We start from the raw sequence: 14,959 nt of genomic DNA, 5'->3' as shown, positions 1-14,959 counted from the left end.
TATGTGCCCTGCGATTGGCTGGAAACAGGTTCACGGTGTACCCCACCTCTCGCCCGAAGATAGCTGGGATAGGTTCCAGCACGCCCGCGACCCTAGTGAGGAAAAGCGTTCCAGAACATGCATGGATGGATGTCACATTCTGAAAAATGATACTGTAAATGCAGACGTGTAATTATTTCCTGAGTCGTCATTAATAGTTACCATCCAATATAATTAGTATACAACACTCTGGGGTCTGTTTGTGTTTGATGGGTTATAATTTGCAATAACATTGGCGCTCATCTAATTATCATTTTCCAACTACGTCCCTCTGCTGGTCACTTATTAATATTACAGGGGACTGACTTCATCGCAATACACCAACATTCCGCAGGACAGGACCCTTCGATGTAACTATTGTGCACACGTACAGTGCGATGATGATAATAATAATAATGATGATAATGCATTCCACTTATATAGCGCTTTTCTAGGCACTTTAAGATGTATTCATTCACACCCTGGTGGTGGTAAGTTACTTGTGTTGCCACAGCTGCCCTAGGGCAGTCTGACGGAAGCGTGGCTACCATTCTGAGCCTACAGCCCCTCAGACCACCACCAAAAATCCAGCCACATTAATTTGCAGGCAATGTGGGTTAGGTGTCTTGCCCAGAGACACAATGACGACATGCGCTCAAGCGGGGATACGAGCCGGCGACCCCCCGGTTGCAGGGCGTACTCTTATCTCTCCTCCACGCTGCCCAAATGATATATTGTGCAGCCCTGGTCTGAATTGATTAATAAATTTCAACAACTGATTTTTAAATAACATAATGCCGGCAAAACAAAAAAGTAGAATGCAGAAGTGTAGCTCTTGCTGGACAGTCATAGTGGCGTGACTAAGTGATAGGGCTATGCCAAAATACCATACAGTTTGCCATACGAAGGAATTTTGACATAATTCATATATAAAATGTTGCGATATTGACTGTACCGTGAGTGACACTTACATACATAAGTGTGCATTCAACAACCAGCCTCAACATGCCTCAGAGCTGAGGGGCAACATGTCAATTGGAACACGTATGTGGAGAGCAGTCACCCAGTTATTAAAGTTACACAGTAAACAAAACATGTTTTCATGCAACGATTCACCTGGTGATGACTTTGCGCATTAAATTTTAGTCGTAGTGATGGGCACGTCAGTTCTTTTGAGTGTACTGAATCATTCGAATCAGTTACTTAAAAAGATTCATCCAAAATACTCATTCACCGAATCGTTCAGTTCTTTTTCACAAAATCATTCAAGTGTCATTCAGTTAAAGATCCATCCCTGAGGTTCACGTTCACTCAACACATTTACCGAAGGACTATGCGTTGTTGTTGTCACATAAACTAGGAAAGGGGGGAAGATTTAAAAAAAAATAATAATAATAATTTTTTTTTTTTTTAAAAGCTAAATTATCTCCTACCTATCTCATGCGTGCAGCAAGCTCAGCTAACGAACATCCTTCCGCGTCCCCTGACGTCCAGCAAGGCTCTCGCCGCCCAGCATGATTTTTCTGCATTCCACCAAGATGGATGCTGTCCATCGCAGACACCAGCCCCCGCCACCCGACAACGCCCGCATTGCATCACGTGACCGACAAATTGCCCCGCACAACACCTCTGCGTAGCTTGCCATGCACCCGACAAAAATAGTTGTTGGCGTCGAACGCCGCGGAGATCATCTCTCGTGATCTGTCCGTTTTAGTCACATGCTGTGATGACTTACCAGCGTGCCCATTGGTTCTACATACCATCTACGTCGCCGCCTTCTTGATCGATTTTGCAGCATAATTAAACGTATCATCTGGTTATCTAGGTCCATTTGTTCTGTCGCGGTCGCCATTCTTGTTGCTTTGTTCGTTGTTACTGAAAGGAAAGTAAAAATGGCTACCGGGAAAAAAAACGCAGAGGAAACTCCACCCTGTGGTGTCCTATCCGATACCAGCCGTAGCGACATCCCCGACTTGGAGGAGAACTGCAGCACACTTTCAAAACAGCACGCGTGGGTTGCGCTCGAGTATAAAGGCAAACTACGCGTGGGACAGCCGCAGTGACGTCAGCGCGGTTGCCGTCCGCACGAGTATAAAGAAGCCTTTAGCTTGAAGAAACGTTTGCTAGTGAAAGCCATTCCCCCGAGGACATTAGGACTTCCGGTTAAAATCACTCATGAGTACGTTCAGTGCGTAGTATGTCGTTCCTTGCGCAAACGAATCATCGTACTAGTACATCGCTCCTTAACGAATCACAAACGAAGAAGTTCAACGAACGAATCACTCGTGTCTATCGGCTCACGAACGATAAGTTCACCAAACGAATCACTCTTCAGTTCTTCAGTACACCAGTTCACTGAACGAATCACTCAGTTCACTTAAGTCCCTCCCCTGCCTGCGCGGCGCTGCCTGACGCTGGCTGCTCATTGGTCATTCGCTGAAGTGAGTGACATCGTTAGTGAATAGCAAACATACATAGCAGTATGTTTAATGAAGTCCCGCCCCTGCCTGCACGCTGCCTGCTCATTGGTCATTCGCCGAAGATTCAGAAGTGAGTGACAGAATGCTTCAGCAGTTCTGTTTGCACTCCCAGCCGACTCGCGGCGGCCAAGCTAAAAGAACAAGTCATTTCATAAACTGATTCAGTTCGTTCCCTACAAAGATTTGTTCTGAACGAAACGTTCGCGAACGAAACAACACTATTTAGGACCACCACGGGGAAGAAATAGTCTATAGACAATACCTTAAGGCTTGACAGTGATAGAATTTATCAATCACTGACCAACCACAGCACAGGTTCCCTAAAACAGAGAGTCGCATAAACGGGATGACAGATTATAGGGAACTACCCCGCTTGAAAAATATTTCACCATCAGAACACTTGACATTTGTTTTATCATGTATCGTTAATTATAGCAGTGGCAGGTTGATGTAGAAACCTGCCTAAGCCAATAGAGAAATTGTAAAAGACAAACATCACGTTTTGTCCAAGACAGGGACTAAACAGAATGGAGCAATTTAAGTCACCTATAACTTGCTTATATTGGTGAAAAAATATTTGTCTTGCCACAGTAATCATCAAGTAAATTATATTTTTTAAATTACAATAAAAAGGCAAAAAAAGATATTAAAAATAACACTTTTTAACTTGAGAATCCTTGTGACATACTTTACGAATTTTGAATGGCAAAGAACTTGGTGCGTAGTGCATTTCTTTCCAAAGTGTAATTTGTGTTGAACTGTGGTTGTTGTAAACATTTTGTTTTTCTTTTGGGAAGTTATGACAGCTCAAGCAGGAGGAAAACCAGACAACTGCCAGTGAATTTTGTTTTTCTATGTAAGACAACAGCCTCCGCTTAGCTTGAATACACACATCCGTTGTTTCATTGAAGTAAAGCTTACCTTTAGTGCATATTTGTCCCCGGTCTTCTTCTGGAAGATTTCGAGCACCTTGCCATTGATACCAAGCCCCAGCACCTGACTGGTCACCTTATAATCGTCTGTAATGGCGTTCTTCTTTATTTGTAAGGTGGGTCTGCTTAGGAAGGGGGGAAACTGGCCTGCGGGGTTCTGCTGCTGCCCGGCGGGATTCTGTTGCCCGGTCGGGTTGGGAAAGAGCGGCTGGTTCTGTGCGTTGGATAGCATTCTGTTCGTCTGAGGCGAAAGCAACAACCTCTCGACAATACTCCTCTGGCCTGTTCTAACAGCCCGTTTTCAAGGCAAGGGCTTCTTCCTGGATTAGCTTCCTTTTGACAAACTATTCGCGGTGTCGCAACCAGGCCCGAGGAAGCAAACAGCGGCCAGTTTACGTCGCCCGTTAAGGGCTAACAAAGTCACTCGGTTAGCCGATAAAATGCTAAACTAGCTCGCCGTTAGCATGCCCACTCGCTCCTATTCTTGACCTTTGACTTTTCGGCTAACAAGTCAGCTATCGGTTAGCTTATCCATCTTTGGTACTGGCCGCCACACACCGGTTCCTCCAAGAACACTCAATGAACTTTTCTCCCAGCCTAAAACATCCCCAAAAAGGGTTCACAGAGCCGCGTCGCGAAGGTTGCTGTCGTCAAACAAGAAGACTCCAAGAAAGGCGAACCGAATGGTTAGGAAAGTTAGGTTAGCAATAAGTAGCAAGGCAAACAGTTGACTTTTCTGAGGGCCAACTCAGGCAGTCAGACACCCAGCCAGAGCAGGTTTTACTGTGACGTCATAGTCTCGTTTTCGGCGCTTAAAGGAGAAGTAGACACGTTAAATGGCGCTCAGAAATGATGGAAGGCAGGCGCCATTTCAGAATCAGAATCATCTTTATTTGCCAAGTATGTCCAAAAAAACATTTTGGAAGAAATTTGTCTCCGGTAATTGGAGCCGCTCTAGGACGACAACAGACTGTCAATTGACAGAGAACACTTTTGAGACAAAGACATTGAGAAAAACAGTCACTGAGCAATAAAAGGTTGCTAGTAATCTGGTAATGCCGGTACAATTGTTTTTTTATTATTATTTATTTTTAGAATTGTGCAAAAAGATGCAGAGTCCTGTAGCACTTAGAGCAGTTCAAATGACTAATATTAAGAGAGCACATAACCGAAGCGACCACACTGGTAGGCGCCATCTTGGTACATTTCCCCTATAGTTTGACAGTATTTCAGTGGAAAGTGTTTTCATTTTTCTTCGTTTCAGTAGGCACACTTGGCTGTTTGTAAATTGGATGTAATAACGCTTTTACTAAAGTGGTGGTGTTTTTTACCATAACATGGCGGCTCCAAGGAAAGTGAACCCATGGCAGAGTTTCAGTCGAAAGCCACTTGTACTGTTCTGATAGTAAAAGCTGGAAAGATAAAAATAGAGCTGGTAATCTCTATAACCAGCCAGCCCCACGGGCACCTCAAGGTCGCAAAGTTGTAAAAGTGATTGGCAGTGTACTTGCCCCTATGTCATGGAATTGACAGTCTTGTTTATTCATACTCTTTATTATTTAAGGTGTCAACTTTGACAAAGGGAAAGCCGTTTGAGCATTTATTTGATATCCTTGATATCTAGGTTAAGGTCCATGTACTAGTACGTTCTTTGTTCTGACTTGTAAAATAATTGCCCCCACTTGTAGTACAACTAAGTTGCACTAGTAAAGCGACTGTCTTACTAGTAACGTTTGTTTGTTTGTTTTTACTAGTTCCACTGTTGACCTACTAGAATGCAGTCAAACCTTACAATTAAACTACTAGAGGCACGGTAAATGAGTGGTTAGCACATCTGCGGTCGAGGGTTCAAATCTAAGCTTCATGTGTGGAGTTTGCATATTTTCCCCGCACTTGCGTAGGTTTTTTTCAGGTAGTCCACATTCTGAGAACATGCACACTATACTCAATGAAGACTAAATTGCCTTTAGGTATGAAAGTGAGTGTGAATGGTTGCTTGTATGTGCAATGGCTGTGATTCAGTCAGCTGGGAAAGGTTCTTGCTCCCCCGCCAACCTAGTGAGGATAAGCTGTGTAGAAAACGGAAAGATAGTAAACTACTCATACTAGTACTAAGTGGTATACTAGTAATTAGTACTAGGAACACTTATAAGCCCAACTACTGTAGTAGGCATGTGTCGTGCGCTAGGAGCCTCCTGGACCCTAGTAACACAAAAATGGAAAATGTCCACTATTAAAATGTTGCTTTGTGCCCCCCAAAATAAATAAATAAAACTCTCAACATTCATCAAAGCAAAGACTGTGTTTAAAATGTGGCAAGTAGTGTGACAATACAAAAGGGTTAAGTTGAGTTCAATACACGATCTCATTCAAGTTACTGATTGACCCAGCGTCCGGCACAACTGCAGTTGTCCTGGTAACCGCTAGATGTCAGACCTGTCATAACATTGGATTCCAACTCAAGGCGTGACGCTTGGATGACGTTCAACTCGTACTAGTAAACGGATGCGTACGTATAGACTTTTGAAAGATTCTGCAGCACATTTTCAAACTCCAAAGCAAAGCAACATAATGGCATACATTTTAAAAAAATCATCCTCTTCAATGTTTCTGTTTAAACTGTCAGGGTTTATTATTAATATAGATTAAAGAATATGCAGTACTCATTATTTTCACTTTTATGGCGTAGAAGTGCATTGCAGCATACTACACACTTCTTGCTCCTGTCACAGTTTCAGTGGTGCGGTGTACTGTAATTCTGCACCACTATAAACTATAGGCTGCCCTAACCACATTAATAAACGCTCTTTTAAAGTATACATTTCGGACAGTACGTGTCAATGCTGAAGCATCAAAGTACCCAGAGGTGGGTAGTAACGCGCTACATTTACTCAAGTAACATTTTCGATAAACCGTTCTTGTCAGAGTACTTTAAATGGACCGCACTTTTTACTTTTACTTGAGTATTTATGTGAAGAAGGATCGATACTTTTACTCCGTTACAATGATCGACATGCCGTTCGCTACTTTATGCGTTCAAGTGTCTGCGTGTCTATTTTTAGACTCCATCTTCCACTTCCGCATAGACAGTCACATGACCGCTGATTTAGGCTGCGCGAGCCAATCAAAATGACTAATTTCTTTGTAGGGGGAAACAGCCGTACGAGTGCGTTTACTGTCCCAGACTCCAAAAAACAACAACTGTGTCATGCAGTTCTTCAATTGTGACTGCCCAAACTCGGATATTTGAGCCCACTTCTAACATGAGAAAACACCTTGCGCTAAGTTGCAGATGTTTCTATTGTTGTTTTGGGAGTGGAAATGGCAACATTAGCCCTATCCTATGGTGTCGCACACAAACATGCACACGCACACACAATCACTATGTTTGTTCAGCAAACAGCTTCTTCACTTTTTCATTTAAGTGAATAAAGCAAATAATGTTTCTGTAGGGCCCAATGCATGTGTTGTTGATTTTTGGGCAGTTAAAAATTTAAATGGTGGCAGTTGTGTGCCGACTCCCATATATGATTATTATTATTTTAATTTGATTTGATGTTCATGCTCTGATTAAAAAACTAATAATAATCAGAAGTTACTCACAAGTTACTCTTTACTTGAGTAGTTTTTTCATTGAGTACTTTCTTACTCTTACGCAAGTAAATGGATGACTACTTTTTACTTTTAGAATCAGAAGAATCAGAATCAGAATCATCTTTATTTGCCAAGTATGTCCAAAACACACAAGGAATTTGTCTCCGGTAGTTGGAGCCGCTCTAGTACAACAGACAGTCAATTTACAGAACACTTTGGAGACATAAAGACATTAACAAAAAACAACAACAAACAACAATTGTGCAAAAAGATGCAGAGTCCTCAGTTCGAATGGCTAATATCGCAATAGTCCGGTGCAATGACCATTGTGCAAAGGGCACTGAGACTTCAAGGAGTGTATGCGGTTTAAAGTGACGAGTAGTGCGATAATCTGGGACAATGGTTGTGCAAATGTTACAGATACTCCTCAATCAGTGTGCAAATGGAGCAGATACTACTCTGGCATGAGTGGCGACTATATGCAAATAGTGCAGCACGGCGAGACAACTACAGTGAGTGCACGAGTAATACATAATACAGAAATGTGACAACGAACTCAAGTCAAAAAATTGCCAGCTTGTTGTAATGGAATTGTAAGTTAGCTGTTCAAGAAGTTGATTGCAAGAGGGAAGAAGCTGTTGGAATGTCTACTAGTTCTAGTTTGCATTGATCGGTAGCGCCTACCTGAGGGAAGGAGCTGGAAGAGCTGGTGACCAGGGTGGGGAGGGTCCGAGAGGATTTTGCACGCCCTTGTCTTAGTTCTGGCAGCGTGCAAGTCCTCAAGGGTGGGTAGGGGGGTACCGACAATCCTTTCAGCAGTTTTGATTGTCCGTTGCAGTCGGAGTTTGTCCTTTTTTGTAGCAGCACCAAACCAGACTGTGATGGAAGAACACAGGAGTGATTCGATGACCGCTGTGTAGAACTGTCTCAGCAGCTCCGGTGGCAGGCCATGCTTTCTCAGAAGCCGCAGGAAGTACATCCTCTGCTGGGCCTTTTTGAGGACGGAGTTGATGTTGGTCGCCCACTTCAGGTCCTGGGAGATTGTAATTCCCAGGAACTTGAAGGTCTCGACGGTTGACACAAGGCAGCTGGACAGCGTGAGGGGCAGCTGTGGCGAAGGATGCCTCCTGAAGTCCACGATCATCTCTACAGTCTTGAGCGTGTTCAGCTCCAGGTTGTGTCGGCCGCACCACAGCTCCAGCCGCTCCGCTTCCTGTCGATATGCAGACTCGTCACCGTCCTTGATGAGGCCGATGACAGTGGTGTCATCTGCAAACTTCAGGAGTTTGACAGTCGGGTTCGCTGAGGTGCAGTCGTTCGTGTAGAGAGAGAAGAGCAGCGGAGAGAGGACACAACCTTGGGGCGCCCCAGTGCTGATGCTGCGTGTGGATGAGGTGGCCTCCCCCAGCCTGACCTGCTGTGTCCTGCCCGTCAGAAAGCTGTAAATCCACTGGCAGATGGCAGGTGAGACGCTGAGCTGGAGAAGCTTGGATGAAAGGAGTTCAGGGATGATGGTGTTGAACGCTGAGCTGAAGTCCACGAACAGGATCCTCGCGTAGGTCCCTGCACTGTCGAGGTGTTCTAGGATGAAGTGCAGTCCCATGTTGACTGCATCATCCGCAGATCTGTTCGCTTGGTAGGCAAACTGCAGGGGGTCCAGCAGGGGACCTGTGACACTCTTGAGGTGGTCCAGCACAAGACGTTCAAAGGACTTCATGACCACAGATGTCAAAGCGACAGGCCTGTAGTCATTCAGACCCGAGATTGCAGGTTTCTTGGGGACTGGGATGATGGTGGAGCGTTTGAAGCAGGATGGAACTTCGCACATTTCCAGTGATCTGTTGAAGATCTGAGTGAAGACTGGCGCGAGCTGGTCCGCGCAGACTTTGAGGCAGGATGGAGACACGTGGTCCGGGCCTGCCGCTTTGTTAATCTTTTGTTGTTTGAAGATGCGTCTCACATCCTGTTCATGGATGGTTAACGCAGAGGTCAGAGGTGTGATTGTGGTCGCGGGTGCGGCCGGATTGGTGTGTGGTGTGAAACTGTCCTTTTCAAATCTGCAGTAGAAGGTATTCAAGTCGTTGGCTAGTGTGCTATTGTTCTCAGCTTGGGGGGATCGTCGCTTGTAATTAGTCAGCGACTGGAATGCATGCCAGACTGATTTAGAGTCGTTTGCGCTAAACTGTTTTTCCAACTTTGCTGTATAGATCCTCTTTGCAATGTTAATTTCTTTGGTCAGCTGGTTTCTAGCTCGATTATACAGGGCCCTGTCCCCACTCTGATATGCGTCCTCCTTAGCTTGGCGAAGCTGCTTAAGTTTAGCAGTGAACCACGGCTTATTGTTGTTGAATGTGCGAAATGATTTTGTTGGAACACAGACCTCTTCACAGAAACTGATATAGGATGTAACAGTGTCCGTATATTCATCCAGGCTGCCAGCTGAGTTTTCAAAGACACTCCAGTCTGTGCAGTCTAAGCAGCTTTGAAGTTCCATCTTGGCTTCATTTGTCCACTTTTTGACTGTTTTCACTGTAGGCTTCGCACATTTAAGTTCTTGCCTGTACGTCGGTATTAAGTGAATTAAGCAGTGATCAGACGAGCCCAAGGCTGCACGAGGTATAGCACGGTATGCGTTTTTTACCGTGGTGTAGCAGTGGTCTAAAGTATTATTTTCCCTGGTAGGACAGTCGATGTGCTGCTTGTATTTAGGGAGTTCGTGGTTGAGTTTAGCTTTGTTAAAGTCCCCAAGAATAATGAGGGGTGAGTCGGGGTGTTTTTTTTCAATTTCGTTGACTTTATCGGCGAGCGTTAGCAATGCGGCGTTCGTGTTAGCTTGAGGCGGAATATAGACGCCAGCGAAAATGAATGATGCGAACTCACGTGGCGAGTAGAATGGTTTACAATTTAAGAATAGCGACTCCAAATGCGGGCTGCAGTGTGTGCTGATCACCGTGACGTCCGTACACCATTTTTCGTTGATATAGAGGCATATCCCACCGCCCTTTGTTTTCCCCGATGATTCCATGTCGCGGTCCGCTCGATGAATGTGGAAACCGGGAAGCATAATGCCGGCATCGGGTACAGCGTCGCAAAGCCAGGTCTCCGTGAAGCACATGGCCGCGGAACGTCCGAAGTCTTTACGTGTCTTTAACAGAAGATGAAGCTCGTCCATTTTGTTGGGTAGGGAGCGTACATTCGCGAGGTGGATCGACGGGAACGCCAATCTGTGTCCTCTCTTGCGGAGTTTCACCTGAATGCCGGCTCGCTTCCCTCTGTGGCGCCGCTTCCGTCTCCATGCGCCGAAAACCGCGGACGCCGCTCCGGTGAGTAACTCTGGGAAAAAACTGAGCGGATATTCGAAAGTTGGTGACAGAAAGTCTGGAGTAGACTCCTTGATGGTTAGCAGGTCTCCCCTTGTGTAAGTGAGTCGTGTAAGGTCTCCAAAGACGTGCCTGGGTGGGTTTTCTCCGGGTACTCCCGTTACCTCCCACATCCCCAAAACATGCACGGTAGGTTAATTGAAGACTCTGACTTCCCTGTAGGTATGAATGTGAGTGCGAATGGTTGTTTGTTTATATGTGCCCTGCGATTGGCTGGCAACCAGTTCAGGGTGTACCCCGCCTCTCGGCCGAAGATAGCTGGGATAGGCTCCAGCATACCCACGACCCTAGTGAGGATAAGCGGTGTAGAAAATGGATGGATGTCTATGGGAAGTGTTGCTGATTGTATTGTTTGTTGCATGCCACCATAGTAATGATATGGCTCAGTTTAGTGTTGTTATTCATTGTTATGTAAGAAACGCATCTCATGTCCCCTTGCCCCTGGTCAAGGATTCCATACACACACACACACCTTTTAAACAATCCTACACACGACTATTGTGAGAGATGTCTGAAATATGAGTGGGTTGGCTGAGTTCCCACAGCTTTGAATTAACACCAGCCTTGGAGCTGTGATGAGACATGGATAGCCTCAGGTGGACTCATAGGTCAGGACACCTTGTTCATCAATTTGTTTCTCCCCCAGGGCAAATCCAGTATTTATTCAACGAAATCAGACAACTTACATAATGACCCCTGTGCTTAGCTGCTGAACTGTTTGTCCTCTGAAGGACCAGGAATGTGTGGCCTGTGCACACAGCTGCAGGATTTTGGAATGCTGACATTTTCATTTTCTCCTTTGCAGAGTCGTCCCCAGGACCCGCTCTCTTTTTGCAACGTTTGTAGGGCAGTAGAGTCATATCCACCAGTCCATCGTCTCTCTATACCTTCCACTCTTCATTAGCCGAAGCCAATTTAGAGCAGTTATTCAAGGCGATTTCTCAGAATAATCCTCCATCACCGCATGGGGTTGAAACCCAACCCAGCTCTTGATATAGACCCATGGTCAGCGTTGGCTCTGCTGGAGGATTCTAGCACCTGAACACTTGCGAGCCCCCTGGCCAACATGGGACCTTCTGAACCGCCTCACCCCTGTGATGCACGTAGGCACACATATCCCCTCATGATCCCCCAGCTATGATTTCGCGTTCCCTCTTTGTCCCGCCATCGCTCTCTAATTGCTATGTGGAACACCAAAAATCTATATTTACATGTGAGCTCATTTAAAGCCATCTTCGTCTTCAGCCTTCAGCCACTGAAATGTATTTGTATACACAACACGACCTTCAACGAAAGTAGAATAAAATGTCAGTCGGTGTGGCTGTTTATGTGCTGGTTTATTTGCATCCTTTTTTGGCTCTTAGTTCAACTCAGTAGTTTCCAGCAGTTCTTCAAGACAGTGGCTAACGAAGCTCCACCTCTATTCTCTTTTCTCGCCCAGTATTGCTAATTTTTACACACCTACTCAAGGTTAAAGCACTTTCAACGCAACATGATTTCACAAGAATTTTGTAGGAAATGGTACAAAATGTTAACCACAACTTTCCAGCAACTTGAGCTGCAGTGAGGTCTGTGTTGTGGCCACACTCACCATTGTCAGGAAGTCGATGCTTGCAAGGTTTCCACATACACACAGAGGTTCCACAAGTGCACTGACACACACTCCCCCCCAAAAATTGTGAATCCCGCCATAAAACACTCCACAAACACACACAAGGAAATTCCAAAGCCAAACCACATCGAAAATGCTTTATTCTGTCAAAGTGTCAAAGTAGTTATTTGATGTTAGGCCATATTACTTTCCGAATATGATTTAGTTGGACGACTGGTTAGCACATCTGCTTCACAGTTCTGGGGACCCAGGTTCAAATTCTACCTCGCCTGTATGGAGTTTGCATGTTCTCCCCGTGCCTGCGTGGATTTTCTCCGGGTACTTCGGTTTCCTCCCACATCCCTAAAATACGCGTGGTAGGTTAATTGAAAACTCTAAATAGCCCATAGGTGTGAATGTGAGTGCAAAAGGTTGAATTTTGAGGTCAACTTTGGGGGTGCGTATTATACATGGGTGCGCATTATACACGAGAAGTTACGGTAGTTAAAGGTCAGAGGACAAACATTTAAAATAAAATCTTGATAACTCTAGAAACCCTTTACAACCCACATCTACCATTTTGAAGTGATTATATAGCAGATATACAGCAGTTAAATCGATAAATATGATGCAGAATGCGCCTTCTGCTTTTTGCATCCCGCGCCTTCCGGTCTTCGACTCTTTCCAGCGCTGTGACGTCACACGAGCCAAACATCCTGTTCATTCGGCGTTGTGTGCTATTGTTCCATGCTGTTGTTCCCGTTCTTGTATATTTGTTGTCGTATGATTTAACGATGTGACGATGGTTTATTGTGTGGCATTTGGTTGTAGAAATGGTTCAGGCAGCGGCAAGAGTTGTTTTTTTTTTGGCTTTCCAAGGAATACGTGACCAGTGGATAGGGAAAGTCAGTCGACAGGGGAAGAAACATGGTCAGCTATGGGTGCCTAGCAATTATTCCAAACTCTGTGCCGATCACTTCGAACCGGCGTGTTTTGAGAAAGCATTAAGTCCACAGGTGTAGTTAGGCAGAGGCTGAAACCAGCTGTGGTGCCAACAATTTTTCCTACGGCCAGCGGGACGTCTACCACCAGCAAGAGAACTAAATCTCGCAGCCGGCATGATGCAGCGGCGAATCGGCAGAGACAAGAAGTTAGCGTTTGCTTGTATATACCTACGACTCTATTATGGTTACTATGCACTGGGGAGTAGGAAAAAAAGACCCACACAGTACTTTTCAGTCTTGCCGTCTCTACTTTTGACTATATAACAAGCCAACAGACACACGGCAAAGACTTTGTGTGCGGCGTGTTATAACGCTACTCCAGCGAGGGGCACTCAATATATAGGAATACTGCATACTATGTAAAAGCTTGTGCCGTGTCACTGAAACATATATGAATATATAATACATATAGTTGTGCTCTAAAATATTGACCTGGGGTGGCATTATTTCAAGCCACGAGTGTATAAAAAGACATGCTTTTGACATACCGTCACATCGAGCCAGTGGCCACTCTCTTTTTCTGTTGTACAGCTGCTACTTGGCCGCTCGTTTGTCGTCACTGTCTGATCGGCTCAAACATGTACGCTTTGACGATGCCAAGTTCCGTTGGGTGCTCCTGTATGTTGAAATCCTCCTTCTCCATATATTCCAACACGTTGCTCGCCATTGCGTATAGTGTGTAGCGCGCTGAGTTTGGCAATTGCAACGTCACTTCCGGTAGCCCTTGCGGTGGATAGAGTAACCACACCCCGGTGTCTTGAGCTCCGGGTATGTTCGGGGAGGCCTCAATATGCGTCATAAAAATCTCATTTTTAGCTAAACTATGGTTGAAAACTTGCTGGAAGTTACGTGCATGTATTACATAACATATAAACAATGCAAATATGAATTTTAACTGACCCCATAACATCTTTGTCATCTGACCTTTAAGATTGTTATTATCAATGGAAACCCCAAATAATGACCTTTTACTCATTTGGGATTGGATTAAGTATCTTTCTTCAACATCAAAATGAAAAAAAATGGATCAAAGTCTGATAACATTGGCATAAAATTTCCTCAAAATAATTTATAATGTGACTTACTAGTGGGTATAGGCTCCAGGTGCCTGTATTCTCTGTAACACCGGGGCATGCTCCTGATGAGTTGATGGACAGGCTTATACTCAAAGTCAATTTGAAGGGCTCTGGCCTCCTGTTGCTCCATAAAGAGCACAAAGGGCTCCTGGTGCTGGGTTGTTGCCCTCCTACAGTCCTCACGTGTTATAGTAGCCTGTCTCCTGATATCTCATCCAAGCTCTTGATACTGTGCTGGGATTGACAAAATGAGCAAACATTCTTGCCCTATTGCGCATTTGACATCCTGGAGGAGCGGCACTACCTGAGCAACTCCTGCGACCTGCAGGTATCGCCTCATATTGCCACTAGTGGCGAAGTCACTGGAAAAATGCAAAACTCTAGCCAGCAACTGGCCAGAAAGGATGAAGAGAGGAAAATGGTCTCTGGCCACCTTTCTGTCCTATTTGCTAAAAAGAATAAACTCAGCAAATAAACTATTCAGCCATTTTCTATACTGTGCTGATCCTGTTCAGGTTTGCAGGTAGCTCGAGCTTATTCCAATCGACTTTGGCTGAAAGGGACACTACAACCTGGACTGATCACCAGTCAATCACACAGCACATACGGAGACAAACAACCTCTCACACTTGCATTCACACCATCACAGAGTGGGAAGTGAACCCATGCCGCCTGCAAGTGAACCATTACATCAGTGAATCACGAAAAGAATACAAATGTGAAAGTAGTATTGATAACACAGGATAAAAGCAGCATTTTACACTATCATGAGCAGAATAAATGGTAAGCATGACTTTTCGCTATAACGTATATGTTATAAAGTGAGTTTTTGTTTTTGTCTTGGTTTTCCATTCCATGCGGAATATGGTGAGAGATTAAGTGGT

At 44.8% G+C, this 14,959-nt stretch overlaps 2 protein-coding genes across 3 annotated transcripts in view; both read right to left on the bottom strand.

Moving 5' to 3' along the window:
* The window catches only part of mapkapk2a (MAPK activated protein kinase 2a), a 27,585-nt gene extending 23,360 nt beyond the window's left edge, over positions 1-4,225 (bottom strand). The window contains exon 1 of one of the 2 annotated variants that reach the window (XM_061784484.1): positions 3,420-4,225. In XM_061784484.1, coding sequence (XP_061640468.1) covers positions 3,420-3,662 — 243 coding nt within the window. In that variant the 5' untranslated portion in view covers positions 3,663-4,225. The remainder of the gene's footprint in view (positions 1-3,419) is intronic. The other variant, XM_061784485.1, reaches the window with a different exon arrangement.
* A 1,579-nt stretch (positions 4,226-5,804) lies between these two features.
* Positions 5,805-14,633, bottom strand: LOC133483500 (uncharacterized). The gene is made up of 3 exons (XM_061784842.1): positions 14,085-14,633; positions 8,693-12,358; positions 5,805-5,866 (listed from the first exon to the last, which is right to left on the bottom strand). Exons 2-3 carry the CDS (start codon positions 10,515-10,517, stop codon positions 5,805-5,807), a joined length of 1,887 nt encoding a protein of 628 aa, XP_061640826.1. The 5' UTR covers positions 10,518-12,358; positions 14,085-14,633.
* Positions 14,634-14,959: the final 326 nt, after the last annotated feature.

The sequence above is a fragment of the Phyllopteryx taeniolatus genome, chromosome 9 (genome assembly GCF_024500385.1).
Source record: "Phyllopteryx taeniolatus isolate TA_2022b chromosome 9, UOR_Ptae_1.2, whole genome shotgun sequence".
Lineage (NCBI taxonomy): Eukaryota > Metazoa > Chordata > Actinopteri > Syngnathiformes > Syngnathidae > Phyllopteryx > Phyllopteryx taeniolatus.
Note: the sequence above shows the minus strand (reverse complement) of the source record. Positions and strands in the feature narration are given on the sequence as shown.